Below are 24759 nucleotides of genomic sequence, written 5' to 3' on the forward strand. Positions count from 1 at the left end.
CACCAGTGATTTTTATCAAGAAGAATGAGCCTGGGAGTTGGTACATAAAGCTCGGATTTGTTAAAGCCTCCCTCCCCAACTGGCTGCGAACAACGTCAAATCAATAATCATAAAGGATATAGACACGTCACTACCGAGAGAATATATTTGCGGTTATTAATTGGTGACTATTAATAGCCTGTCTCCTAGAATGGTCAAGATTTTGAGTGGTTGCAGATTCTCGAAGGGATCGTTGAGACCGTGGACCTGGGCCGGCTCTGTGGCTTGCCTTCACCCCTTGGTTTATCTACTAACAAAGAACAGAGTCATATTATGTGCTTCGAGGACTTATCTGACTATATAATTCATTGTCAAGCCGCCACATCACTCGAGATTTTTATTAACCTCATTGTGTCAGGTGGGACTTTGCTCATCACATATGACATCTCTTTAGATTGACCACATCATCTTGCGTAAAACGAATTCTCGAATGGAATGAATTGCTTATTTATCGACACAAAGCGTTTTATCCTGTTCGATAAAGCCATGGGTCGGGCCGGCTACTATTTCGTCAAGGCCCGTAGCAGTGCTCCGGATGGTGTGCCACCACAGTCTACTAAGTTACAACAAATAAACAGCCAGATCAAACCCTGACAAAGCTTAATAATATTCATAAAATATAGATTTATCTTACTCCTAGAGTGGCACGAGAAACGAGAGATGGAGTCCCGGGAATGGAGATTTGGTCCAGATAATCCCACCAGTCCGATATACCCTGTACACCTGGGTCTCTTGAAGCCGTGCCCCCTTCGAGGCCCTTCTAGAACTCTTACAATCTAGCCAATCACTCACATATGTGCCTTATATGACATCAGATGAGAGCTAGTGATGAACCGGGGGGTTCGGGGGAGTTGTCGCCGAGTCATTGCCTATCTCACAGGGGTCCTTTCGACCTGTCGGCGAGGGGCTTCCTTTTTTAGAATCATGACATCTCAAGGGTAGATATGGTGATTGTAGAATAATTTCTCTGCTTATAACTATCTGTACTTATGGGTGCTCTAAGTTCATTCAACATCGAGATCATCAACAAGACATCTCTTGGCGGCATCTCCTGCAGTAGGAGAGGCGTTGCTAATTCTGCAGACTCAATTGACTCCGTCTCACAGTATGTATTCTTAGATTTCAGTGTCACTTGCGCCATTACCATGGGAACTCTATGGTTCACTCGTTGAGATGTAGTAGCAATTGTCCATGATTACGGCAAGTGATGAGCTGCAGATTTCACTAGTGTCATGTCACAATTGAGATACCGTATAGTGCCGTTAAGTACTGTTCATCTATTATTCTCTAGCTCTTGCTGTTTATAACGCTTAATCCATTTTATCTATTCCCTTACAGCTTAGCAGCCTCAATGCGGCGGCCCGTCTCGTCAAAGTTGATCTTCTGGCCCGAGTTGAGCGACTCCTGGAGGGCACATCCGATCTTGACAGCCTGGACAGCACCGCTCAGCTTGAAGGGCAGGCGGTTGTTGTCGAGACAGGCAGCGGTGAACTCATTGGCCTCGGTGACAAAGGCGTGCTCGAATCGACCGTAGTAGTCACCGGGGATCTGTCGCCGCACACCGGCGGCCTCGTGCATCTCGACGAGTGTGCCTACGGGGTTGGCGTTGATGGCAAGCTTGCCCTCGGTGCCGATCACCTCGGTCATGTCGTGCTGGCCGGCGGCCATCATGCGAGAAGAGTAGAAGTAGGCAACCTTGCCTCCCCAGAACTCAACGATGCCCACGCCGTTGTCCACATCCTTGTGCTTGCGCAGCTCGGGCTGCACCGCTGTGATACCAGTAGCCACGACGCTCTTGACGATAGAGTCCTGGCCAAAGTACCACAGAGCGAGATCGATGTCGTGGATGTTGCAGTCGACAAAGATGCCGCCGCTGAACTCGGCGTAGGCCACGAAGAAGCCAGAAGGGTCGAGCTTGTCGCAGGTCTGAGAGCGGAAGACGGAGGGGCGGCCAATGGCGCCAGCGTCCATTCGTTCGAAGGCGTCACGGTAAGAGGCGTCGAAGCGGCGGGAGAAGCCGCACATGACCTTGAGGTTAGGCTTCTTGGAGGCAGCATCGACGACGGATTGAGACTGGGGAGAAAGTTAGCTAAATCTCATAAATGACGGGCAGGGAACTGACAATCTCAACGCTGGTGCTCAGAGGCTTCTCGCACAGGACGTGCTTGTCGGCCTCAATGGCCTTGATGGCCTCCTCGGCGTGGGCGGTGGTGACAGTGGCGACAACCACAGCCTGCAGGCCGGGGTGCTTGAGCATCTCCTCGTAGTCGGTGTAGATGGTGACACCCTCGAGGTGGACGTGAGCCCACTCGACCTCCTTCTGGACGGGAGTGAAGGCGGCGACGAGCTCAGCTCGGGGAGTTCTGTTGTGGAAGTTGAGGGCATGACGAGCACCCATGCGGCCGAGGCCAGCGACGGCAACCTGAAGCTTGGGGGCCATTGTGAATTGTGAAGAGGAGGGGAGGATTGAAGCTGGGATTGAGAGAGAAGAGTGGTAGGTCCAAAGTAACTTTGGGGGAGGACAGGTACAGAGGCGGGTATACTTTTATCAGACAAACAACACCTTGAGCAATGAGATTGAAGAGCAGAGAAAGATGAGAGGAGCTGTCCAGTCGAGAAGCGTGACGAGCGAGCTCTCTAGACTTATACCTTGAGCATCGGGATTCGCATCGCCGAGGCGACATCCACCATCGGAGCTCCAAACCCGTACATCTCTGTCGAGAAGCTACATAACTCGAGGCTTTACCCCACGTCCAAGCGGTGACACGACCCGTGGCTTGAAGCGAAAAAAGTCACAAGATCGACAAGTCTCATCCGCATCGGCGAAAAGGCCGACCAATGACTATGTGTCGAAATGGAGTTGAAATCTCATCTGGTTCCCAACATGGACCTTGTTTGTGTGTGAGAGCTTCGAGATGCGGTGGGGCCGGTGGAGGAGGAGACGCTCTCTCTCTTACCAAGATAAGTAAGTATCCACGAACGAGCTTCGGCGCCTCCTACTGAATATGGGCATGCGCTTGGGAATGGCTGCATGACCCCTTGTCAAGCTCGAGACAAAGCCTCCACTCAACCTCCGCACTCTCCTCCATGACTCGGCAACCATGAAAATACCCCCGACATGATTAGAAGGAAGGACCGGGCTGCTCATGAGGGAGCGACTTCGGATCATGACGTTACCCCTTTGCCATGGGAAAATCCTACCGCCATCCTTGCAACAAGCTCGTTCTTCACCGTCTCCAGTCTTTGAAACGGGATTGGCTGGCCGATGTCTTCCCCGCATTTTTCTTGACTAGGAAGCTGCCCAATTCGTCAATCGGATTCGTCGTCCGTGGCTTGGGGTCGATCGCTTCGAGAAAAAGTTGCCGAAGTTTGAGATCAAGTTCCCGAGTGTAGTTCATCAGATGACTCGGATGTGAAGTTTGGCGATGCTAAGTCTCTTGATAGATAAACGGATACTGGTTAATTCAGAGAGAAATAACTGTATTGACCTCTTGTTCTCTTGTTCTGTTCGAGTTGCCTATCACTGCTCCACGACACCCGTCTCCAAGCATGCCTCATGACTTCTTACTACGGGGTGCCCGTACGATGTGCCAACTGGCTAGTACGTGCTAGATTCTAACTCATGATGCTCATGACACGTTCTCCAACGGTCGTCATTAACATGGGAGAAGCAGGTACGGTCCAATTGGAACCCAACTACGAGGCACCATGTCTGTGGTACCCCTTACACGTTGGCACCCCCTATACACCATTGAGACACGGTGTTCTTCAGCTCATGCTCTCAAAGCAGCTAAGTGACGTGGTCGGCCCCGTTAGGGTCTTGACAAAAGCTTGAGAAGCTCACACGGTTGGGACAACGGTTGTAACTAACAGGATTTAATAGCTTAAAGGTCTTATCTGAACACGAACTTCTACACATTCTAGCTCTCAAAGAAAAGCGAACTATCCCCAAACTCTACATAGAGGCTCGTCGTACGCGAGATCCAAGATCGACACCTCGCGAAGATATAATCCCCACCCCTCACGGCCACACTCAGGCCTTGACCATCTCACCAGAAACCTCTTCCTTTCGGGCCAACTTCATCTCCTTCTGAATCTCCCTCGCTCGCTGAACACCGAATCCGTGCTGGAAGATCTCTCGGATATCCTCAAGGGTCATTCCCTTGACCTCGGGGTAGCAGAAGTAGATGCAGACCCAGCCCAGGATACAAATGGCGGCGTAGAAGCCGAAGGCACCAGAGGGGGTAGTATTCTCCATCTGAGTCAAAAAGGTGGAAGCAACAATGATATTGGAGCCCCAGCAGGTCATGGTGAGCATCATGGTTCCCATGGCACGGACTTCCATGGGGTAGAACTCGCTCGAGAGCCAGGCCGTGTTTCCGATACCGGACGAGTAGAAACCCACAAAGACGACCATGCTCACGAGCACAACAATGGCAGGCCAACCGATCTCAGCGTCGGCAGCCAGAGATAGGTCGTGGTTAATGGGAATGTACTTGAAGCACACGGCAGCAATGACGAGGGCCAGACCCATGAAGGGCACAGTGATAAGCAAGATCCTTCGGCGACCTGCACGATCGACAAGCATGAGGTTGACCCAGGTGAAGATGAAGTTGGTTCCAGCAATGACGGTACCGACAGCGACGGGGTTGGAGAAGCCGACGAGGGAGAACAGGAGAGGAGAGTAGTACATGAGAGAGTTGAAGCCGCTGAGCTGAGAGATGGCCATGAGACCGCACGCAGAGACAAGGGCGCGGAAGTTGGCGGGCACGACGTAGAGCTGCTTGAACACCCACCAGCCAGACTTGCCAGCGTTGAGAGCCTTGGCTTGGTCGACATGGTAGGTGATGTGGCGGACCTTGTCCTGGATCTGCTCCTCAGTACCATTGGGGAAGATCCTGCGGAGAACCTGGGCGGCTTCTTCAGACTTTCCGTGGTAGATGAGCTGACGAGGAGACTCGGGGCAGAAGGGGAGCAGGGCGCCGAGGACGATGGCAGGAATAGCACCACCTCCGACCATGTATCGCCAGCCGCCAGAGACATAAGCAAAGCCAGCTCCGATGCCGTAGCTGACGAGCTGTCCACCGGTAATAGACATGTTGTCGAGTCCAATCATACGTCCTCTATACTTGGCGGGAGACACCTCTGCGATGTATCTGGTCCGTGTTAGCGCTCAGCCAGCTCGAGACTAATGGGTGGTTACTTACAGGGGCACAATCATGGCAGCGGATCCAACACCGAAGCCAACGACCAGGCGGCCGACAGTCATCTGGATGACGGAAAAGGACGCAGCCTGGATGATGGCACCGAGGGTAAAGAGCACACAACCGACATAGATGGCAACCTTTCGACCGTAGCGGTCGGCCGTGGCACCAGCAAAGATGGCGCCGATGAAGGCACCGCCAGAAGTGATTGAGGTGATCAACTCCTTCTCCTGCGAGGTAAGAGTCTTGCCGAGATCCTGATGGATGTAGACGAGCACAGCTGAGATGATTCCAGTGTCGTAACCGAATAGCATGCCGCCAATGGCAGCTGTGATGCTGACGAGCCACGAGAACTTGCCCGTCTTAGTTTGTTCGATCGAGTCAAGTTCATCCAGGTTGACCTCTTGGGTGGAGCCGTTAATGGCAGCATCCTCGAGGTGCTGGAGACCCTCCTTGTGATCTGCCTTTGCCATGATGGATGCCAAAGGAGTTGACAGAAGAGTAAAAAGAGTTCAAGAAGAAGGGGGAGAAATAGCCAAGAATACCAGCTGCAGCTGCGTGAACTGGTGGAGAAGACTCAGAAGAGTGAAGAAAGTGGGTGGATGCCGTTCGAGATGAGAAGTTGTCCAAGACGACGATCCCACGGCTTTCTTATATGCTACTCCAGGTGAAGCACGTCCCTCCTCCAGAGCTAACAACTTGATGAACCTGGCCAAAGGTGGAATACAGGGCCAGGATGAGAGGCTTTCCCCAAATCCTGCTAACGTGTGTAGTCGGCGAGATGGAGGGTGAGTTACACGGCGAGCATGCCGACCACATGGCGAAACGAGAAACATGCGAGGAGATATTGCCCTTCTCAGCTCCCTCTGAGGGGAAGTTAGGGCCAAATCTCAGACCAAACGATTCATTACTCGCATCAAGGCCCGTGGTGTGATAGGATACGTTTGACAATAACGGCATTTGGACCTCGGCGATTGGTCCGGGGAAGTCCAGGCCATGGGTCAGGGTAAGCATCTCATCCAAGCCTTTCCCCAGACGGACACTAACAGGTGCATTCCCCACGGGCGGGAGAGTATGGGGGAAGTCCATGTCCTGGTGATGGTTTCATTTCCATCGTGGAGTGACTCGATCCCCAAGCGAAAAAAAAAACTCCACCAAAACCCCCATGGGGAAGAGGGGCGAGCCAGTGGAGACGCCGAACCCCCAAGGTTCAGGGCTAAAACCATCTATCGAGCTTCTAATTCGCTTCTTCCATGCGCTATCGCGTGGTGGCTCGCTTCCCTGTGGCGGAGGACCAACCCCCCAAGGCTTAGGGGTTTTTCTTAGTGGGTTCCAGCGCGTGCGGGGTGTCCTGGGCAGACTTGCCTGTTTGATGTAAAAGGGGTAATTGCCCTTTTGGCCATCTTGGGGCCATTTCCTTCATCTTCCACTTTCATCTCCATCATCGACCGCCCCCTTCACTCGAGTCAACGCCTTCTATTTTGTCCCTTGCGGTATCCTTGCATACGAGGATACGGCATCTGGGCCCTGGTTTCCTCATGAGCCATGCAGGAGAATCAACCACCGACCACCAGCACAACCACCACCAGGCCGCTCAACCCCTGTACAGTGAGTGACCCACCACTTGTTCAACCTCGCTACAGTACAGTGTGCTGATGTTGCCGTTTCAAGGTTTGCAAGCAAAGGTGAGTCTCAGCCAGGCAATGTCCTCCGTTGGACGCCCTCTATCATGCTTGTTCCTAGGTATTGTGGTCTGACGTCGTGTTCCTTGCCACAGACACCTCAAGTGTAAGCACTCACTGGGAAGGCTTTGATTTTCCAGACCATGTCATGATGGCCATACACTGTCTGTTCTGTTTCTGATGCCTGTGTTATACAGGCGACAATGACAAGCCTTCGTGTGCCAACTGTCGAAAGAGCGACTCTGAGTGCATCCGCGGTTATAGCGTGAGGTTTCGTCATGGCCTGAATCCTAGGTTTGTCACTCACTAACTAGACCCTCCCCCTCATGCTGATCCCTCTGTAAGTATTCGGTCTGGAAAGACACTCGAGGCTGCGAAGCGCGAGTACAACTTTTCCCAGGATCAACCATGGGTCAAGACGAATCGGGCTCTGAGCTTTGTCGATGAGACTCCAGACATCATCAACATCCACGACTCGAGCTCTGGGAACTTTGATACTCTGGAAAACTTCAATATCGGGCCCGACGTCGAAACCATCAGCCATCACTCTTCACCGCCTGCTGCTCCTCTACAACGTCTCCTATCCAGAGAGTCCAGACAGTCATCCGAGCCGGAGAGGCCGAACTCAAGGCCAACCTTTGAGGCATCGCCTCATACCAGAGACAACGAACGCCCCTCAAAGAAGCGAGCCTTGAGTTCTTCATCAGCTGGTCCATGGAGGAATCCTCCTCGCTCTGATCCTAGTGATGCCCAGTCACCTAGCCAGAGTTCTCAGTGCGCCGCCGACGCAGGCCCTTTTACGAGGTACTCGGGATCCCCTATTATCGAGTCTCCCGTCATCAACGACATTGCTCTCAGTGTTGGGAGCCCCCATGTTGGCACAGGGCTGGACAACTCCGGCCAGGACCTCTCGGCCCTTGAAGATCATGTCACTGAGGCCATCTCTGGCATTTACCTCAACAGCCCAAGATGGCCTCTGGAAGATCCGCAAGAGGCAATGCTATTCCAAAACTTTATCCACGTTCTGGCACCTCTCTTCGACCTTTGCGATAACGAACGGCATTTTGCCACCATTGTTCCTCGTCGAGCCGTCACATGCCCACCCCTGATGAACGCAGTCCTGGCTGCTTCGGCCAAGCGATTATCCAGAATCGCCGGTTTCGACGGGCTGGTTGGTGATCGGTATCATCAGAACTGCCTTGACGCCCTGATCCCCGCCTTGTCTAGCTCGGCTGCGGTCATGGACGAAAACCTCCTGACTGCCATTGTCATTCTCCGTTATATGGAAGAGATGGACGTTCCCCTTACATCTGCAGACATGGCAGGTGAGTCACATCTCGTGGGTACTCGAGTCTTTGTCGCAGCTCAGGAAAAGGTGCTTGATTTCACTGGCCTCCGTCGCGCAGCTTTCTGGGTGGCCCTTCGACAAGAAATTCACATGGCCTTTATGCAGGCTCGTCCGGTGCATCCAAACTTTGCTCTGCAGGACATCACGCGCCTTGTGCAAAACGACGACTCTTGCTGCGCCTTTGCAAACCTTACCATTCTCCAGTGCGCCGCCTGCCTCCGCTACTGCTATGGTTCCGAGGAGCAGAGCGTGTCTGCGTGGGAGAGACTTCAGGAAGGCCAAGAGCGATGGTGGGCAGAGAGGCCATGGTTCTTCCACCCCATGTACGTCAACGAGGATGGAAATGGCATGTTTCCTCAGGCCGTCTATTTCAATGATGCTGTAATTACTGGAGTGTTTCACTTCCTCTTGATGCAGATTCTACTCGCAGCCCATAACCCGAAAATCCCCAAGCTCGGACCTGGACAGGCCAAGGCGGTCAAAAAGATTAACGAAGACATTAAGAAGACGGTCAAGATGGTCTGTGGAATTGCCGAGGTACGGTCATGTTGACTTGAAAATCAAAACGTGCTGCTGCTAATGCTGACTCTCAATAACTACAGTCAAATCAGCGAAACGCTACCGTATATGCGTATGTCCCCAACGAACGCTCCGAGTTGAATAATCAGCTGACAACTTGTCTGCAGATATGTGAGCCTGGCTATTACTATGGCTGGTGACCGGTTCACAGACCCGCAAGAGCAAGAAGCTCTCTATCGAGTTTTACAGAAGATGGATGTGCAGACTGGCTGGCCGACTGGATCTGCGTAAGGTCTACTGTCACGGCCAAAGACGATGAGGTTGCTGATGTTTGTATAGGCAACAGTATTTGAAGGAAGCCTGGGGCTGGACGGAATCACCAGCAATCATAAACACCGAGATGCCTATCGCTGGGATGCCGATTGCGGGGATGCTGAATAGCAACAGCATGCAGCTGGTTTAATGGTCATGAAGATTATGAATGTTTCTGGCAATATCTGAGTTCTCTTTGAATGTCACGATACTTGGGCGGCATAGTCTGGTGTTGAGGGCTGAGGAGGCGCAACTGGTTACCATGAGGGAGCGGCATTGAAGGCGTGGGCAGATTCCTTGAATTGATTGGGTTTAATGGGTGCTCTCATGATACCTAAGATCCGCTTTGACTGTGCATTGTGTTCTGTAATTGGGGTTTCCTGCATCGGCATTATCACCGACCCCTATTTATGGAGCACCGGATGACGACCACTTGTTACTGACGTTATGCAGCTTAAGACGTGATTGGATGTCAAACCTGAATATCAGATTGTTACATTTACCAGAATTGACGAGTCGCATCTCCATTACCAGCTTCCTGTGAGCGCACCAAGGCAACTCGGTACGGCCAGTATCTCGACAATTGACGTGACCCAACATAAAGGCTTCGATTTACGCCATCTCTATCAAATCATATGACATTCTATCCTTGCTTTTCCTCCACCTCCAACTCCCGGCGCCAAACCTTGAGCGGCATCGGCCCAGGCGACAGGTTCATGGCCTCCCTCCTCTCAGGCTCCCACTCCGGGTACGGCAGCGCCCACTCGTATCGGTGTACGACGCTCGCCAGCAACACCGTCTGTTCTAGGTAGCTGATGTTGCGACCGATACAGCCGCGAGCGCCAGCGCTAAAGGCGATAAAGTACGGCTGGAGGTCCTTTCCCTGTTCGCCGAGCCAGCGCTCAGGTACGTAGGACTCGGGTTCGGGGAAGATGCTGGGGTCGCGGTGTGTGACGTATGCTGAGATGGAGACGGTTGTATCGCTGGGGATGAAGTCGCCGAGAATGTTCCAGCCTTCAGGGGGTGTGCGGCGAGGAAGGCCAAAGGTCGTAGGAGGCGTGATGCGGAGGGACTCGTCGAGGCAGGCTCGAAGGTAGGGAAGATGCTTGACTTTGTCGTAGGGAGCGACGATTTCATCCGGCTCGAGGACAGAGTCGACTTCTTCACGAAGCTTGGCCATGCAGGACGGGTTCTTGAGCAGCCAGTACATGACATTGTTCATGGCAATTGCTGTCGTGTCAGAGCCAGCATTCATCATGATGGACACCTCGGCAACAATCTCTCCCCACTCGAGACCAGGAGGGTTGGCATCGCTGTGATCCATGAGAGCCTGGAAGAAATCGGGCAGTCTCTCACCCTTCTTATATCGCTCAAGACGTTGTGTGGCTCGATGGTACACGATGTCGTTCCAGCCCTCGTTGAGGTGCCACCACTTGCGAAAGTCTACCGAGATCCATTTCGACAGTTCGACGTTGAAGTTGTACCACCCTTCTGTCCAGGCGAGAATAGACTGGGCGCGAGCTGTTGAATGGAGACACTCGCGGTAGTTGACCTCGTGAATGGTCCCGTCCATACGTTCAGCCTTGACAAGGTCGTGACCTTGGTCAAGGAAGCCTAGTCGTTCGCTAAGACCAATATCCGCAATGGCATCGAGTGTGAAAAAGTTGGTGAAAGCGCGGTAGTCAAACGTTAGGTCCGTAGGGTCCGGTCGGACAAAGCCCTTCTTGAGAGGCAGCGTACACGCAGCATCCGCAGCACGGATGAAGCGCTCCGTCTTGTCGGCGACCTTGAACTCCCAATTCTCGAGGTTCTTGAGAGCATATGCCGCAGACAGGGCTCGTCGCTTGCGGGCGTGGTCGGCCTTGTCAACCACATCGGCGAGGTGAAAGTGTGAACCAGCAAGAGTCTCGTAAAACTCTCCCTTGAGACACTTTGTTCCGTGGCCGTAGATGTCCTTGATGGCTTGGACAGAACCGTACGAGAGAGAGTTGGGTCCCGTGCGGATCACGGGGTGCTCCTTGTGCATCTCGTACAGAGTCTTGGACCGGAACCCACGGGCGGCCTCGCGTACAAACGGGAGGTTGGAGATACCCGCCAGCGGGTGGAATTTGGGATATCGTCTGAGACCTTTTGCATCGCGGAGGTACTCGATGACGGGGTAGAGGATGAAGTAGGTGATTAGGGAGGCGGCTGTGAAGATGACCACTGCTTCTGCGTACATGATGGCGGTTGTGGGAGATTATGGCAGAGATTGCAAATTCTGGCCAAGAGGCCTGAATTATATCCCAGTGTGATACTCTCCATCTTCCATCTCTTCCGTTCGTTCAATCGCTGGGTCTTTGCATAATGAGGCGAGTCCGAAAGGACTTGGTGGGGGAGAAGGAGAAAGAAACGAGACAACATCGCTCACTTGCCATAACTATCTTCAGAAAGCAATCTTTAAAAAAGTAATCGCTAGTTTAGGAAAGTTGGCGGAGCAAAGTCTGGACCATTTGTATGCCTTCAACTCCAGCCCTCTCACTCGGCCATTCTCCGTGTTAGTTGGCCACCACGTCTCGGATACCAAAGCGATGGTGGACAAGAGGGGCCAGACGGCACTTGCGAGCCTCTCATGTCGTCAGCAATGTCGTTCTTCCCCGCGTTAAACCCCACAGATCTAGACTCCATCTAGATTTCCCGCATGTTAGTTCACGCTTCGCTTTCGCCCGGCGAAGGAGATGGCTTCCCGATAAGGAAGTTTCCCTTTTGAGACGGTCTCTAGTGGCGACGAGGGAATCCGAGAAGGACCAAGAGGGCAAAAAGTTCCGGCCAATCCCACCCTCCATCAACCCCAACGTCGTTGTTACTTTCAGAGAAACTCGAGATGTTATTTTTGACACTTTGAAGGACCCATTTTCCGTCATGAGAGAACCCCCGGATTTTTTCTCCATCTTTGGAGAGAGGCGACATCGTGGGGCATCGTCTTGGGATATGAATATCCAGTCTCCTCTTCTCGATTCAATTCTCTTCAGCACAAGATAGACTCATTCAACTCAAGGGCAATTGAACTCTTTCAATCATGTCTACTGTCTTTCCTGCAAATGCCCTGTCCCAACTGGGGCCACCCCAGACTGTCGCCGACATTGCTGCACTGACTGCAGTCGGCGTGGCATCGGCCGCCTATCTCCTCCGTGGCATCGCATGGGACAGACCAGACCCGTACGATTACATCTGGTACGAACGCATGGGGTCCAAGGATGGTGCAGCATCAAGACCCAAGGCGACCCGTGATATTGCCAAGAAGATGGAAGAGAGTGTACGTCTACCCCATGTCCCTTAAACCACCAACTCTAACACCTCGGCAGGGCAAGGATGTCGTCATCTTCTGGGGTTCACAGTCCGGCACAGCAGAAATGTTTGCCAACAGACTCTCCAAGGAGTGTCACCTTCGCTTCGGCCTCCAGACCCTCTGCGCCGACCTTTGCGACTACGATCCAGACTCCATTGCCAACCTCCCCCAGAGCAAGCTCGCCATCTTCATTATCTCCACCTATGGCGAGGGAGACCCCAGCGACAACACCGCCGCTCTCTGGGACTGGCTCAACAAGCGACCTTTTGATATCAAGCTTCCCAACCTCCGTTACATGGCATTTGGTCTGGGAAACAGCAGCTACCGCTACTACAACCGTGTCATCGATGTCGTGGCTGAGGCCCTTGACAAGGCCGGCGCTCAGCGTTTAATGCCCGTGGGCAAGGCCAACGACGCCCAAGGCGGCACCGAAGAAGATTTCCTCTCGTGGAAGGATGATCTCTACACGCACTTCCAGGAGAAGCTCGGCTACGAGGAGCGAGACATCCCCTACGAGCCCAGCATCAAGATCGTCGAGGACGAGTCCCTCGACATCATGGACCTCAACCTTGGCGAGCCCGTCCAGAACCGCAGCGGCCCTGCCAAGATCGTCAAGCAGTACTCGCCCATTAGACCCCTAACAGTGCAGGAGTCGCGTGAGCTCTACACGTCCCCCGGCAGGAACTGTATCCACATGGAGCTGGACCTCAGTGACCAGGCTGAGCTCCGCTACCGAACTGGAGACCACCTCGCTGTGTATCCCATCAACCCTGATCACGAGGTGCAGCTCCTTCTCAAGGCACTGGGACTTGAGCAGCGAGCCGAGACGCCTCTTCTCATCCGAGCCCTGGAGGAGGGCGAGTCCATCAAGATCCCCAGTCCTACCTCGTTGCTAGCTGTCTTCCGTCACTACCTCGAAGTGTCTGCCCCTGTCTCTCGTGAGACTGTCGGTGCCCTCGCTCGCTTCGCCCCTTCGCCAGAGGTTGCCAACGTTCTGGCAACCCTTGGAAAGGACAAGAAAGCCTATGCCGAGTTCATTGGCAAGAACCACATCACTCTAGGCCGTCTCCTGGCACTGGCTGCTCCTGGTGCTGTCTGGACCAACCTCCCCCTGACCTACGTCGTGGAGACTCTTCCTACAATCCAGCCCCGATACTACTCCATCTCTTCATCCAGCGCCGTCTCCGCCCGCAAGGTCGCCATCACCGTCGGCGTCGACAACTCCCCCCTCCAAGCCGACGCAACCAAGGCCATCCGTGGCGTTACCACAAACTACCTTTATGCCCTCGGAAACTCTCTCAACGGCGACGCTGCCCAGCCAGAAGTTGGCCCCGACGCCCCCACCTACGCTCTCTCGGGCCCTGGCGATACCCTCAAGGGCCACAAGGTCTTTGCTTGCATTCGTCGCTCAAACTTCAAGCTCCCTACCCTTGGGACAACCCCCCTCGTCATGATTGGTGCCGGCACCGGCATGGCTCCCTTCCGTGGCTTCATCCTCGAGCGTGCTCGTCTCAAGGCCGTTGGAAAGCCCATTGGTCGCATGATCCTCTTCTTTGGCTGCCGCTCCCCGGACCAGGACTACCTCTATCGCGAGGAGCTCGCCTCAGTAGCCAAGGAGCTGGACGGCCTCCTTGAAATCGTCCCCGCTTTCTCGAGGTCTAACAGCCACTCCAAGTCCTACGTACAGGACAAGGTCGGCGAGATGAAGAAGGATGTATGTGAGCTGCTCCAGGGCGGCGCCAACATGTACATCTGCGGCAGGGCGTCGATGGCTCGCGAGGTGGGCAACGTGGTTGAGGAGTCGATGAAGCAGCAGAACAGCTGGACCGACGCCGAGGCCCGGAGCTGGGCTGAGTCTGCCAAGAAGGGCAGCAAGTGGCTCGAGGATGTCTGGGGTTAAGGTTGTATCTGCATTGGCGTAATAAGGAGTTGTTTGCTTGACGGGTTATGACATGGAATGAAGGAGAGAGTCTAGAATGCCTCTTCTAAGAACGAAACCCAAGGACTTGTAGCGATATACTGGATCTGAATATATAGAATCCTAGAGATTTATTTTTTATGTACCTGGAGCTCCCATGTAATTTGTATGGTAGCTCCTAGTTACTTTGTCATTATACTGATGCCGCATATACCTCATCGTCGCCTACCGCTTCCTCTCAGGCCAAGCATCAAAGAGCCCCTCATAGATAGAGACATCGCCAAACGTAACTTCGCCCTCTCCGTCATGGAAGAAACGGATTTCAGTCGAATCAGCGTACCAGGAACTATCAATGTTAGCATCACTTCTGTTAAACATTTCGTCAAACCTACCGAGCCCAGGTGCTCAACGAAAACCGGTCATTGGCATGAACCTCCACAATAGAATTGTCTACGACAATAGTGAGGTCCAGAGTCTCTATCTGGTCCTTGCCCTTTTCGACAACATCAAACAATCGCAGCCGTCCTGCTTCGTTTCGCGAGTCAATGTCGCTAGTAGTGCGTGCCGCAGCGCTGGTCTTGTTACGGTCAATGAGAACAGTCTCGTTTGAGAACTGGTAGTAGATGTTGGTGGACTCGTGTTCCGAAGCCAAAATCTGGAAGCCTGCCTTGAGATCCGAGTTGCGAGCCGAGCTTGGGAACGAGATGGAGGTCTTGAGAACATAGAACTTGGACTTGGGATGTCGCTTAAAGGCCGTTGATCCAGACTTGCTAATGGTTCGGCCTTCCTCAGTGAAAGACTTCTTCTTGGTCAGCTTGGACAGCGCTTCGCGAGCGATGACCTGCTTCAGCGTGTCAAGTTCCACAACTCCCGACTCGTTCTTAGCCACGCGCCATGAACCCTTCTCCCGTGCGAGCTCGTTATCGACCACGTTGCTAATCTTTCCAACAGTCAACTCTCTCGGCAGGAGAAGGGAACCGGTCCAATTCTGCTGCGAAGTTGGAAACTGCTTGAGTGTACCATAATAATCACCAGTCAACCACAGGTAGCTGATGAACCTATCCGGTGCACCGCTCTTGGATGAAGCTTTCGAAGATGATGGCAGAACCTTGCCAGCAGCGGCATAGGCAGAATGACCCCAGTCCAGTTTTCCTACCATCGTGGGGGAAAACTTGACATCTCCATCCTCAACCGAGACGTTGCCTGCTGCCCAGAGCATCTCCCGAAAGTCCGACACCTCGGGTACGATTGGGTCGAGAGACCACTCGGCACCAAGGGTAGCAAAGACCTCGCCCTTGGAGTTGTATCCTTCCTCATCCAAGCTGAAAATGTTGGCGACCTCAAAGTTGAAGCCGTATCTTCCAGCCCAGAGTCCCTCACCCCAGGTGGAATTGGCCTTCTCATGCCACCACTCGCCCAGGTAGTCCCAGTACTGGAACTCTGGGTCATGCTGGCGGTAGAGGAACACGCTTGGGCCCTTTCCGTGCACACCGCCAGAGATGACGTTGTACCAGGTTCCAGGCTTGCTGTCCAGGAGCGAGTCGAGGCGAGAGTTCTGGAAGACGTAGGGGTCTCGGAAGCCCGTCACATTAAGAGCAAAGGGAGGTGACGGAATCACCGGACCTTGGTGCAACTTTGTGAAGTTTCGGCCACCGTCCTTTGAGACGGCCAGTGACTGTGTCTCACTGCCCCGGGTGTAGTTGATGGTCCATTGGATAGGTAGGTAGGAGACCGACGTGTAAAGAAGCGTTGGTTTACCGTCAATGCCGCTGGGGATAACCGACCCATCAAAGACAGCAATGGGGTCATTTGTGCCGCCCGCACGAATGAAGGGAGCCCCATCGGGATTAAGATCATGATACGTCACCAGATCATCCGTCGTGGCGCCTGCGGCACCAAGGTGAAGCCAGCCAACGTGGAAGAGTCCCGTCTTTGGGTCGGTGTAGTGCATGCAAGGGTCTCCGATCTGTCCGAAGGGAGGGAGCACATGCGCTCGAGGACGCCATGTCTCAAACAGACTGTAGTTGGCGAGTGTCGACAAGTTTGGGGGTGCGCGGTTGTAGTCGATCTTGTAGCCGGACGGTTTTGCCCAGGCCAAGGAGCCAGCAGTCAAAAGAAGTGTAGGCTTCATTGTTGGATAGGTCGTTCAATGCGCCATTGAAGCGATGAGAGACAATGATCCTCAGAGAGAAGCCATTGACTATATATGCCATCCATGGCGACCCACGTACTCGCAGAAGCGAGCGAGAACACGAGAGCTTGATGAGGGGAAACTCTTCAGGGTAACATCGGTCCCCAGTCTCGAGATGCCCTCCCCAACTTTTCATGGCGTGTCCGGCGATACTACGGCGATGGACGGGCACCTGAGCAGCCGGACCCTTCACGCTAGGTTAACTTTTCAATTAACCTTCGCCAAAGTCGTCCAGAAACCCGGAGTTGTGGGGAGTCGTGTGGGGAGATCGGCATAGTTCCTACCGAAGACATGGTATGGCCGTTGTGGTGTTGAGCTGCCGTGACGTATTCTCGGGGAGATTATTCTTGGCAAACATGGCATCTACAATGTTGCTCTCGTCATAGCAGCCACTTACAGGAGACTAGTCAAGGTGACAACCTTGCTAAACTAGTCTGTTGCTTTCTTTCAACCCTTGGAGCAGCTACCGAGAGACCCGAGAGACGAGGTTTGGGAATTTCTCTTCGAATTGGCTTCGAATTCAAAGGGATTCAAGCAAGCTGTCCGTCTCCCTGCCTGGTAGTAGTCGGCTAATGTCATGCGGAACAAACATCACGATACTCGGTGTAGGACGTAGTATCGAAGACTCTTGACTGGCATCCAGGTTCTAGGCGGGGTTTGGTTGTCGGGCCGAGGACATGGGGCGACTCCCGAAACTCATGGAACCATGATCGTGAGGTGTTGTCATCGGACTAGGATATTGGCTGATTCATTCCACTAGGCAGCCGATCTCATGGGAAGAAGAGATGGGCTTGTTGTGTTTCGGATGTTGAGACCAGTCATCAACACCAACAGAGACAACCGATGTTGGGGCGGGCAAAAGGCTGCCGGAGCAGACATCCGAATTCCGGATTCTGATTAATTTGGATAGATCATAATACCGTAGTGCTATTGAACTAATCAGTAACATAATTAATGACCTGTAGAATGCACAAACAAACATGAAGCATATTGAAACCCACATTGGAGCTATAGGTTACTATGTAGTCAAAGTATTGCTCACCTGCATCCTGCGTCTATATCCGCGTATGTATCCTCGCAGATGTCGAAGCGCGCCCCAGAAAAAAACACCCCGTGGACTGCACGATGTTTATTTTTTGAAAAAGAAAAAAACCAAAGAAAAGTCTTCGGAAGAATAGGCTATTGGCATCTGCTCAAGTCTGCAACTGGGGTGAACCTGTACCTAAAACTGTGAATCTCGCATTGAGGATCGTAATTGCGGGACTCGGACATTCTAGTTGCATCGCCGGCCGCGTCAAGAGGCCTTCTCTTCCTTGCTGCGTCTCCAGGATCGCATAAGCCTCACTTTCGCATCTATATTGGTTGACCGCCCCTTGAAAACAATTCCTTTTGCTGCTGCTGCGGCAATGCTATGGAGGCATTGCCCACGACCGAGTCAGAAGGAAAAGGGTCACGGACGCCGGCACCGGTGTTACCCGGCATCCATCGACTCCATGCAGCGGGAGACTCAAGATAGCATTATTCACCGCCGGATGGGCTGTGCTGCTGTGTGATGTGATGTACTGTGATGTGCTGCGTGATTGCTTGCGTTCCTGCTGTTGCTCCTCCGGCAGAGAAAAAATTTGCCCTTCTCGCATCTATCCATAGATGGATGGATCTTTGCCGAGCGATTCGATGAAACATCGGAACTGTTCTGGTTGGACCCGGTTTGGGGTGTTGTTTGTTAATCCGGACGCTCCCGCGCGTCAACGTTGCAAGCGCCGTGTCGGAGGGTTGCAAAGCAGGTGTCTCGGCTCGAACACAAACTGATTTGCTCATCAATTTGAAATCCCGCATGCCGTCATGGCCGATGACCTCCCTCCGGTGCCGCCATCGGGCACTGAAGGTGTAGACTTAACTTACACCTTGCTTCTCCCACGAGTGGGTGTGTGGGCGTGTGTGTGCGCTTGTGTCTGAAGCAAGGAGTTGGGAAGCGATACGGATACAGTTGTCGGAGATAGGTGTCAGCTTTGCCAACCCAACCAAACGGCTCCAACAATCCTCAGACTCGGTCTAGAAAGCGGCAGTTACAAACACCAGGTGGACGAGGACGGGCGACCGCAGGGGAAACTAGCCGCTCAACGGTCTCGCCATGTCACACCTCTTTACCAACCCTCGTGTCGTGGTCGAAAAAGGCGAGGCGCAGGGTACGGTACGCAAGGAGGGCGAAGAATCGGAGGGTCACGATGCAAGGCCTGACGTGGGGATCTACGCCATTCTCCAGACCGGTGAAAAAAGGCTGGGCCTGTCTCGGAGGTCCACGAGGCCAGCTGAGCAAACGGTTAAGTGGCGGATGAATTGTCTTGGGGGCTATAAATTGAGTTCCAGAAAAAGAAAGCCCGTGATAGGTGCGGCCAATCTCTAGCGGTCACATTGGGAAACTTGGTCTCATCATCTCGACCCCTTCTGCGGGAGCAGCACGACCCAAGGAGTTGCTGTTTGGCCAGGGCATGGACAGCGATGCTTGGGGTTTCCATCAAGCATCCCTTGTCCTGCATGGCTGATCTGGCGCGCGTCCACGGTGGATCGGAATGCCCTGATCCAACCTGCACTGAGACGTCCACGGTGAAATATGACGAAGCTCCTTGGCCGGTCTCTTCCCACGTCGTCTCGTCTCGGTGGGAGTTGACGGACCGGTCAGGGCCCAAGGCTGACGATGGCTCGCCTTGGAGTTTGATTCTAAGCCCAAGCGGGCATGGGGTAATGTAACTGTAACCCTGAATCGGGTCGGCTCGTCCTGTTGATTGATAACCAATCTGTCGGTTTCCAGAAGCGTTTTGGCCTTGTTTTCACGTCCGGGAGACAAGAGGATGAGAAAAGAAGGCTATCGTGGTGTGTATAGTAACAACTCGTCGGCTTGCATATCCAAGGCGGCCAAGGATGGCATGAACTTTTCAGTCTGAAGAAGGTGCATTCACGCACGCTCGATGCGATGACGGACGATGCTTGCCAGTTTGCTCGTGGGAACCGACTGATGCTGTGATGTGCCGAGCAAACCGAGACTGTGTGCATGGCTCAGCCAAGCAGCTTTTACCTCGGCGTGCAAGAGACGCCCGCATCTGTAGTCAATATATTCGTCTGACATCCTTCGGCCAAGCATGCCTCTACTTTTCAACCCGCACGCACAGGACTAGCAGGCTGCCACATGCAGGGGCCCGACCTGTCTTCGACCCCAAACCTGGAAGAGGCCCAGCATCCCGAGCAGGCGGAAGTAGTGGGTTCGGCAGTTATTGACTTGGGCGGTGCCTTGGTGCTGCGGGTCTCTCTGGCATCTCCCGACACACTGGGACATTGGATGCAAATACTATGTCATGTCAGACTTGGATGCAAGCAAGATCAACGTTGCTTGCTCTGACAGCGGCGGATCAAGCGCCTGTGACGCTCTCAGTCAAACTGGACATGTGTGTCGAGCCGGGATCTTGGTCATTGATCGGCAGGCCAGACCGGCAGACCTGAACAACCAGCCGGGAGAGCGAACGAGAGAAGAGCGAGGACAGAAGGGGAAGAGAAAAAAAAAAAAATCTCGACGCCGGCCGGGAAAAAGCAACGAGCCCAGCATCGGCGATAATAGCGACCACGAGCCGGGGCATGCGGTGTATTGGGCCCAGTCCAGCCTAACGGATTGCCGCGGCAAGGCCTCCGTACATGACAGACGCCAGCAGATTCAATGCAGATTCAGGCCAGCCAGCCCTGTTCAAGAAGTCCCCAAGTTGAGGTCCAGATCCACTCTATTCGGCAACCAGACTTGGTGAAAGCATGCTCCGTGTAAGGCGGACCCTGGAGGTCATCGGCGATATGGGTACGGGATTGCGTAAGGTATCATTCTGTCAGGGTCGTATTATCAGTCGCAAAACGCGCTTAACACAAGTCAGCAACTCTGGGTATTTGACATCGAGGGCTGGCTAGCTCACCTGAACTACCGCGCATAGCTCTTCATCATACCGAGGCCTGGCCGGGGTCCGCTCCCCCATTCACGCCCATTGTTGATACTGGCGAGGTCGACATTTAGTTGGTTGGGACTCCCGAGTTTAACCCCTGGTTCCTAAACCCCAGCATCCGTCCCATCACCTCTGGGTCCGATGTTGGCTGCAGCGCAGGATCTTGGTATCGACAGAACGCTCAAGGCCCGGGCCTAGGTAGTAGCAGGAGCAGTAGCGACGCACCTAGGAACGCCACCCTGTTACCAGTCTTGGGGAAGATTCGAGGTGTTGAGGATGCTTTGCTTTGTCTGAAGCCGACAGCATGGAGCTGGTGGAGGTTAGTTAATCAGAAGAAGAGGCCGGTCATCGCCAGGCCTGCCTTAGCGCCTGAATGGCTTAGCCCAGGGCAGCTCAGGGCAAGCAGCGAGGGTTACAGTACGTAGCAACAGGGCAGGCACCCAGCCAGCCAGCACCTTCCAACCCATGATAGCGGGTGGTCGGTGCACGCTGAGCTCTCCCCTCTCCCCCACACGCACAGATCCGGGCTCCTTCCCGGCATTCGTGAGTGGATGGTCTTCTGGGATTCGCCGCCAAATCCTAGTCGAGATGATCTTGTCGACTCCACATCAAAAAGAAAAACGACACCAAATTTTGCGATCCCCCAATCCCAGAAATGCGCAGCGGAGGAGACAACTTCGAGGAGAGACCAGAAGAAGAAAAGAGAGACGACAGGGCCAATCGTGTCTCGAGGACAGGGAGTCCCTTGCAAGTTCTCGCCTCCTTGTCGGTCAGGTCTGCTCTTCTCTTCTCTGTGCGGCGCTGCTCTGTCTCTCCACATCTTCAAGCGATTTCCCCCCTGTTCCCATTTGTTCATGTTTGAGAGCAAGGGTTTCTATCATGGCTTTTTGGGCTAATCGGCCATGTGCTAACTGGACGGGACCGAGTGCTCCCTGGTCTTGTCAGGGCTCCATGCCATGGGGGTCAATGCCTGCCCTGAGCTGGCATCGCCTCAGCTGCTCGCTTGACGTGGCCATGGTAATCTCGACCTGAAATCCAGGGCTGCTGCTGCGCTACGCCTCACGAATAACCTCATTTCTCCCTCGGCCGTACCTGATACTGATCCTAATCCTGATCCTGTGCCTGCAGACGTCTGCAGTCGATGTTCGTGTACGACATCGCATCGTCAGAAGCACGACACATCATCATCCTGCACATCATTGCCCAGAACCCGCTACAATGGACTGGGAGATGGGCATCCATCCGTCAGTTGTCTCTTCTGTCTTGTCTTCTCTTTTCACCTCGAGTCGCAGCCAAGGGGCGCCTCTCTTGGACATTACGAATCGTTCATCTCCCACGTTGTCCTCATTCCTCGTGCCCATGCTCCTTTTTGCTTCTCATTCATTCTTTTGTGGTCAGCCTCACTTTGTTTTTTTTTCTCTCTTTTCTCCTCAATTACAGTACTGCCACTCCTCATGTGCTGGTAGCCCCCAAACCTTGCTAGGATCGAGTTGGGCTCGGCATCCACCATCGAGCACCATCTCCCCGGCATTGCTTTTTCGCATCTGACGGAGCTGCACCAGCGTGCCAGAATCGTCCAGCCTTTTCCAAATCAAACCTCTAGCAGGTCTGTTGCCGCATGTGCCCTCGTGATCTAGGTTCCATCCATCAACCGTCCCCTTGCACGCTTGTACTTGGTAGTGCTCCACGGCCACGAGCAACATCCACAGACGCCCTTGGGGATGGCTTGGAGTACACGCCCCCCCATGGTTTTCCCTCTGCATTTGCTTCTGCTTGCTGCTGCACCTGCACGCCGTGGCCCTCTTGCTGCCTGTCCTGGACTCAATCGCAGATTCACAAACGCTCGCCTGTCCTTGTCGTGTCGAGCCTCATCATGATGGCCATGTCCGAATCCTTGCGCAAACACAAACAGCACATCGCCTCTCCTCACCCGCTCCCGTCTCCGTCCCCGTCCCCGTACCCGTTGCCGCCTTGCTAGGGATTGACCGGCCCCGGCACGGCCCACGCTGAGGTCCAAGCAACTCGGCTCACACCCGCCCTTCTCTTGTCTGTCACTCCCGAGTCGATTTGCTTCCCTGCTGGTGAGCTTAACCCGATGCGCCAGATCCCACTCTCTCTCCTCAAGGGGCAGAAAAAGCAATGTTGAGCTGGAGCCCCCCCCCCCCCCCGTTTACCATGTTGCAGGGCCGCAGGCCGTACCGATACCGACGTAGGCTTGTGCCGTAGTTTGCTTGCCAGCAGAAACTTCGTTCCTTCTGTGAGGATTCGCTTGTCAATCCCTCCCACGCCTCCGTCGAGACTTGGGCTCACTTGGTTGTGGCTCACATTCTCCTATTTCCTTGTCCTATTTCACCTCGTCCTCCCTTCTCTCTTCCCCTTCTCTCCTATCCTCTTCTCGTAAACTTCTCAGATTGATTGGGTTTCCTGTTACCTGGATGCAGTCTGCCGCTAGACCTTTCAAACTTCTAGCCGTCTTGCAACTTCACACAAACATCTCCGTGTCTGCGTCAAGTCCACATCACCGCTTCGCCCCCTCCCCGTTTGACGGCATCTAATCCTCTTCTGCCACATCATCCGCCCGACAACCTGGGCCCGCCCTATTTGCTTGCCTTCGTCTTACCTTGAGGCTTCCTCGGATATACCACGCCCAGTTGGCTACCAAACCTTGGCTGTCTCTACCAGGGTTTCTATCGTCATTGTCATATCCCTAGGACCCCACACACCCGGCGTCTCCCAAACACGTTGCTACAAACAAGTTCAACTCGACTGGATATATAACCCATCACCCGCACCCATTATAATCTTCAAACTCAATCAGCAGCTTCAATTATATCCCCCAACACTCGGCACCGGAGACCTTCCATTTCTACCGCTAGCATCTTGCTATCTACCTCAGCATCCACACGCCTGAATTCCCACCCTTCAAAGGCCTTGACATAATAACCAAGGTTCCCGCTTGGCTTCTTCTGTCTACCTTTCCGTTCTCTACCCAGCAACAATGGAAGTTCAACCCATCAACCCCACCGGCCCCTGGCAGGACCAGCTCGACCGTATGTCCTCCCCTCAACCACCAATTCACGGGGTTTCTGAACTAAACTCTTCTAGATTTCTGCCGTGATGCTCAGTTGCGTCCCCCCGTTTTCCAGATTGTGTCAGATCGTCGAGGTAAGTTCCCTGTATTTGACTTAACCCGACTAATGGTCACTAACTTGAATCTGAAGGCGGTCGTACTGCTTGGTCAAGTAGGGTCACGGTTCACGGCAAGACACTTAATGCTCGGTACTGGTATGACGGCAAGAACCTCAACAACGCAAGAGAGGACGCCGCCGAGTGTGCTGTCAAGTGGTTGACTGGGTCGAATACCAATTCTCCCACTCAATCCTGGAACTGGTAGACACTTGATGAGGGCACTGCTCACAAGCTCAACCGACTGTGCAGCAATCCAACCTACAAACCAGGATGGTTGGGCTCTTCTCTATTCACGACTGGGGGAGTTATCTTTTTGCGCTTGGGTCTGGGTTTTGGCGATATTGTTTTGCTGAATCGTGTTTGCTGCTCTGGCGAAGTATGTAACAGGAGTTTGGAACTGGAACCAAGCAAAACGAAAAGGGATGGGTACTACGCAGCCGGCAGATCCAGGAGGGGGTCTTCTCGTCGGCTGCGAGTTGTATTTTATGGATGCTCGAACATGGCCTGGTGTACATCGATGCAACGGCATTTCTTGCAGCACTTGGTGCGATATGGGCGTGTTGGATTTAGTCGGCGGCATTTGGTTTTCTTTTACTCAGGAGGGTTAGTTGCTTAGGGTTCGAAATTTGAGGCCTGCTGAACGCAGGTTTCCGAGGAGTTAGGCAAAATCGACTGTGCGATACCGGGAATTTGAACTGGGGCTTGCATTGTTTGAGGAAGCATGGTGACAAACAGACATGGAAACAGGATTGTTTGGCATCAAGACGGACGCAAGGTTGCATCAGTGGTGTGAGAAGGCGAAATGAAGCAACTTTTGATGAGCGGGGAAACACCTCCATCAACCTCTTATCATGGTCAGCCTCCATTGTCAGCGCAATGACAAGGACCTGGGTAGGTAACTCAAGAGGAGTGTATGGTTACTATCAGAATGTCGTTGAACCCCCACCCTCGGTGCAGCCACGGCTGATTGGGGTGGAAGTGAGCACAGTTGATCACATGAAGCTGCAGTTGAAGCGATTAGGTGATGGCACCCCCAATTGCCACGGTCTCCG

The 24759-nt window shown here is 53.5% G+C and overlaps 7 protein-coding genes across 7 annotated transcripts; 3 read left to right on the forward strand and 4 right to left on the reverse strand.

Moving 5' to 3' along the window:
• Window positions 1-1371: 1371 nt before the first annotated feature.
• On the reverse strand, window positions 1372-2479 carry NECHADRAFT_36385 (uncharacterized protein; the record flags this gene model as incomplete). Its single annotated transcript, XM_003053071.1, has 2 exons — window positions 1372-2112; window positions 2162-2479. 2 exons carry the CDS (start codon window positions 2477-2479, stop codon window positions 1372-1374), a joined length of 1059 nt encoding a protein of 352 aa, XP_003053117.1.
• Window positions 2480-4072: 1593 nt separating this feature from the next.
• Window positions 4073-5716, reverse strand: NECHADRAFT_35627 (uncharacterized protein; the record flags this gene model as incomplete). The annotated part of the gene is made up of 2 exons (XM_003053072.1): window positions 4073-5195; window positions 5247-5716. The coding sequence occupies 2 exons, from the start codon at window positions 5714-5716 to the stop codon at window positions 4073-4075; spliced, it is 1593 nt and encodes a 530-aa protein (XP_003053118.1).
• Window positions 5717-7271: 1555 nt separating this feature from the next.
• On the forward strand, window positions 7272-9255 carry NECHADRAFT_35855 (uncharacterized protein; the record flags this gene model as incomplete). Its single annotated transcript, XM_003052562.1, has 4 exons — window positions 7272-8810; window positions 8876-8904; window positions 8960-9079; window positions 9132-9255. Coding segments are annotated over 4 exons (1812 nt in total), but the record flags the coding sequence as incomplete, so codon positions are not given.
• Window positions 9256-9747: 492 nt separating this feature from the next.
• Window positions 9748-11325, reverse strand: NECHADRAFT_35261 (uncharacterized protein; the record flags this gene model as incomplete). The annotated part of the gene is made up of 1 exon (XM_003053073.1): window positions 9748-11325. One exon carries the CDS (start codon window positions 11323-11325, stop codon window positions 9748-9750), a length of 1578 nt encoding a protein of 525 aa, XP_003053119.1.
• Window positions 11326-12162: 837 nt separating this feature from the next.
• NECHADRAFT_36849 (uncharacterized protein) lies at window positions 12163-14332 on the forward strand (the record flags this gene model as incomplete). Its single annotated transcript, XM_003052563.1, has 2 exons — window positions 12163-12399; window positions 12449-14332. The coding sequence occupies 2 exons, from the start codon at window positions 12163-12165 to the stop codon at window positions 14330-14332; spliced, it is 2121 nt and encodes a 706-aa protein (XP_003052609.1).
• Window positions 14333-14575: 243 nt separating this feature from the next.
• On the reverse strand, window positions 14576-16481 carry NECHADRAFT_77788 (uncharacterized protein; the record flags this gene model as incomplete). The annotated part of the gene is made up of 2 exons (XM_003053074.1): window positions 14576-14696; window positions 14743-16481. 2 exons carry the CDS (start codon window positions 16479-16481, stop codon window positions 14576-14578), a joined length of 1860 nt encoding a protein of 619 aa, XP_003053120.1.
• Window positions 16482-23616: 7135 nt separating this feature from the next.
• Window positions 23617-23912, forward strand: NECHADRAFT_36267 (uncharacterized protein; the record flags this gene model as incomplete). The annotated part of the gene is made up of 2 exons (XM_003052564.1): window positions 23617-23683; window positions 23740-23912. Coding segments are annotated over 2 exons (240 nt in total), but the record flags the coding sequence as incomplete, so codon positions are not given.
• Between the last annotated feature and the right edge of the window lie 847 nt (window positions 23913-24759).

The sequence above is a fragment of the Fusarium vanettenii genome (genome assembly GCF_000151355.1).
Source record: "Fusarium vanettenii 77-13-4 chromosome 3 genomic scaffold NECHAsca_2_chr3_3_0, whole genome shotgun sequence".
Taxonomy (NCBI): Eukaryota; Fungi; Ascomycota; class Sordariomycetes; order Hypocreales; family Nectriaceae; genus Fusarium; species Fusarium vanettenii.